At 46.0% G+C, this 2,500-nt stretch overlaps 1 protein-coding gene across 1 annotated transcript in view; it reads right to left on the bottom strand.

Moving 5' to 3' along the window:
- LOC139341983 (neuronal PAS domain-containing protein 3) overlaps positions 1–2,500 on the bottom strand; it is a 253,655-nt gene that overhangs the window by 138,136 nt on the left and 113,019 nt on the right. The window contains exon 3 of the mRNA XM_070978782.1: positions 1,830–2,074. Coding sequence (XP_070834883.1) covers positions 1,830–2,074 — 245 coding nt within the window. The remainder of the gene's footprint in view (positions 1–1,829; positions 2,075–2,500) is intronic.

Here is a 2,500-nt window from a genome sequence, read left to right as displayed (position 1 = left end):
TGCGCGCGCGCGCGCACACACACACACACACACAGTCACAAACACATGCTTGTGTGTAGAAACGCACACACAAACACGCAGACGTTGACTTTCATCCACACATTCCCCCGTACTGACTCCAGTCTTCACACCTCACAGCTCTGCGTACAGGTAAATATCCTGCTTCCAGTCCTTCCAGACGCACACGCACACACACTTTAACACACACATGCGCGCAGCTCGAAATTTCAGGCAATTTGCTTTCATCTTTGGGTCATTCCTACAAGCCCAAACGTCCCTTTTAAAAGCGAGCGCTCCTCTTCTGCTCTAAGTGCGTCGCACAAAGGGCCCATTTCAAAGGCAAATTCCACTTAGATTCACAAGTGCTGTGTGTACTCTGGTACTCCAGGCAGAAATTCATCAAAGCTTAATGTTCCCTTCACAGAAAATCACTTAGCGCAGAAGCTAGCCGTCTGTGTGTTTGCGACCGCGTGTGTGTGTGTGTGTTTCCGAGCTTTTCCGTGTTGTTTGATAGCAGTTTAAAGGGCCACAGTCGCAGCAGCGTCGGCTCCGTGCGTCTTTGTTTGTATGTTGAGCTTCATTAGAATAAAAAGCTTTGTCTGAGGATACAAACACAGGCTCACATGGGGGCTACATGAGAGGCTAAAGCTGTTGCTCTGGTCGAGTTTACAATGACAATGACCGTCGAGATAAACTGGACAGAAATTATGAAAAACTTAATAATAATAATAATAATCAAAAATAATATGTAGTGATGATTTAAAGGAATTACAAGCAGCTGAAAATACTAAATTTGGGTTATTATCGTTTGAGTGATTCTCCACAGACTCTGAAGACCTTGAAGTTTGGTTTGGGCTGGACATAAAGTGAATTGTAGAGGCAGCCTGAGCGCACACAAAGACTGTGGAAAGGTACAAAAGTCAGCTGAGGTGAAGACAGAGTCCGTCCACTTTGAAAAGGACTCGACTTCACAGGCAGATTTCACTCATCCTGAAGCCCAACGTCTCCATGAAGGAGCAGCAAAGACTGGAGCCCATGAAGGTGGACTTCATCTGAAGGCACCGACCAATCAAAGCCTCCAGCTGCATCTCTCGAGCTCAGTCTGTGCTGCAGGTTTGAAGGAAAGCTCCACCGTGACCTGACTGAACCTGACATTTTGGTTGAACCTTCAGAGATCAGATGAGGGCTTCTCCCACAAATCTGTTACTAAATCTGTTTGATATGAAGCGAAACATGTCAGCGACTTGAAAAGCTAACATTTAAAAGAGAAAGCAAACACTAGTGACAGCCCAGCGTCAATGCTTCAGAAAGGCTCGTTATGGAAACCGTCAGTCATCTGCTGCACAGCTTCATTCAGACACTACAGCCAATTAGAGCTGACGTACCAGAGGAGGTTTTTGGTGATGTAACAGAGGTTAACGCCTGTCTGAGATCTTTTAAGCTATAATATGTCTTCTTTTAGAAAGTCAGTCTGCAGACAGTTTTCAGGAGGACTTTTCTGGAATAAGCTCCTAAATGTGACCTTCCTGCTTTAAGTGATGGAGGAAAAGCCGAAGATGAGGCAAAAACAAAGCAAGACACAACAAGAAAAGGACAAAGTTCCTTTTCCCAGCCCATAAACCGCTCAGTTTAAGGCTTTAAATGATGCAAAACAGAATAAATTCAAAGGTTTCCTGAACTCAGTTTTCTGTGATTTATTTCCTTGGTATGAAAGAAATAATTCTGTTGTTTTGCAGCAGCACAAACCCAAAGAACTGATTCCAGGAATTACACAGAGCCTCAAACAAGTTTAAAGCCCCGTCCTCCAGCCGGGTCCGTGTCCATCCTACCTTTGACAGAGGTGTTGGGCGGCGGTCCCTCCATGCGCAGGTTCCACGGCGGGTCTCCCTGGTTGGCAAAGTCCCTCATCTTCAGGTAGCTGATGGTGAGCCGGATGATGGAGGCCTTGTCCAGCTGGCTGGTGATGGCGCCCGGCAGCGGCAGCATCTTGGCCAGTTCATAAAACTCAAAGTTCTCCTTTCCCCGCCGCGACCTCGCCGCGTCCCGTGACTTCTCCTTCCTCAGAGCCTGCAGCCTGGACGGAGGGCAAAGAGCAGAGCAGAGTAAGACATGTGACTGTGAGACGTGAGACAGCTCGAGACAAAAACACCTCGATGCACCATCGATGAATAATAAATACTGTTACACTGAAATGTGTGACTGTGCATTCGAAAATGAACAACAACTAAATGAGACCAAGAGAAAAAGGGTTAAAACACATTATAAATTATATCGATAACTAAAGGAACCACGGTCACTGAGCATCATCAGAAGTTTGAGACTAAATCTAAAAAGAAGGATCAAATGCACCAAAAGCCAAAATATCCTGATCCGGTCCTTCGTACGGTTTGAGCAGACTCAGCTAATCTCGGTCAGCTCTGGATGATCTCCTCTGCAGCGTGTGTTAGCATGACGGCTAAACAGCACTGAAGCTTAGTGTGATTCAAAGGGACGAGCTACA

The sequence above is a fragment of the Chaetodon trifascialis genome, chromosome 14 (assembly GCF_039877785.1).
Source record: "Chaetodon trifascialis isolate fChaTrf1 chromosome 14, fChaTrf1.hap1, whole genome shotgun sequence".
NCBI lineage: Eukaryota > Metazoa > Chordata > Actinopteri > Chaetodontiformes > Chaetodontidae > Chaetodon > Chaetodon trifascialis.
Note: the sequence above shows the minus strand (reverse complement) of the source record. Positions and strands in the feature narration are given on the sequence as shown.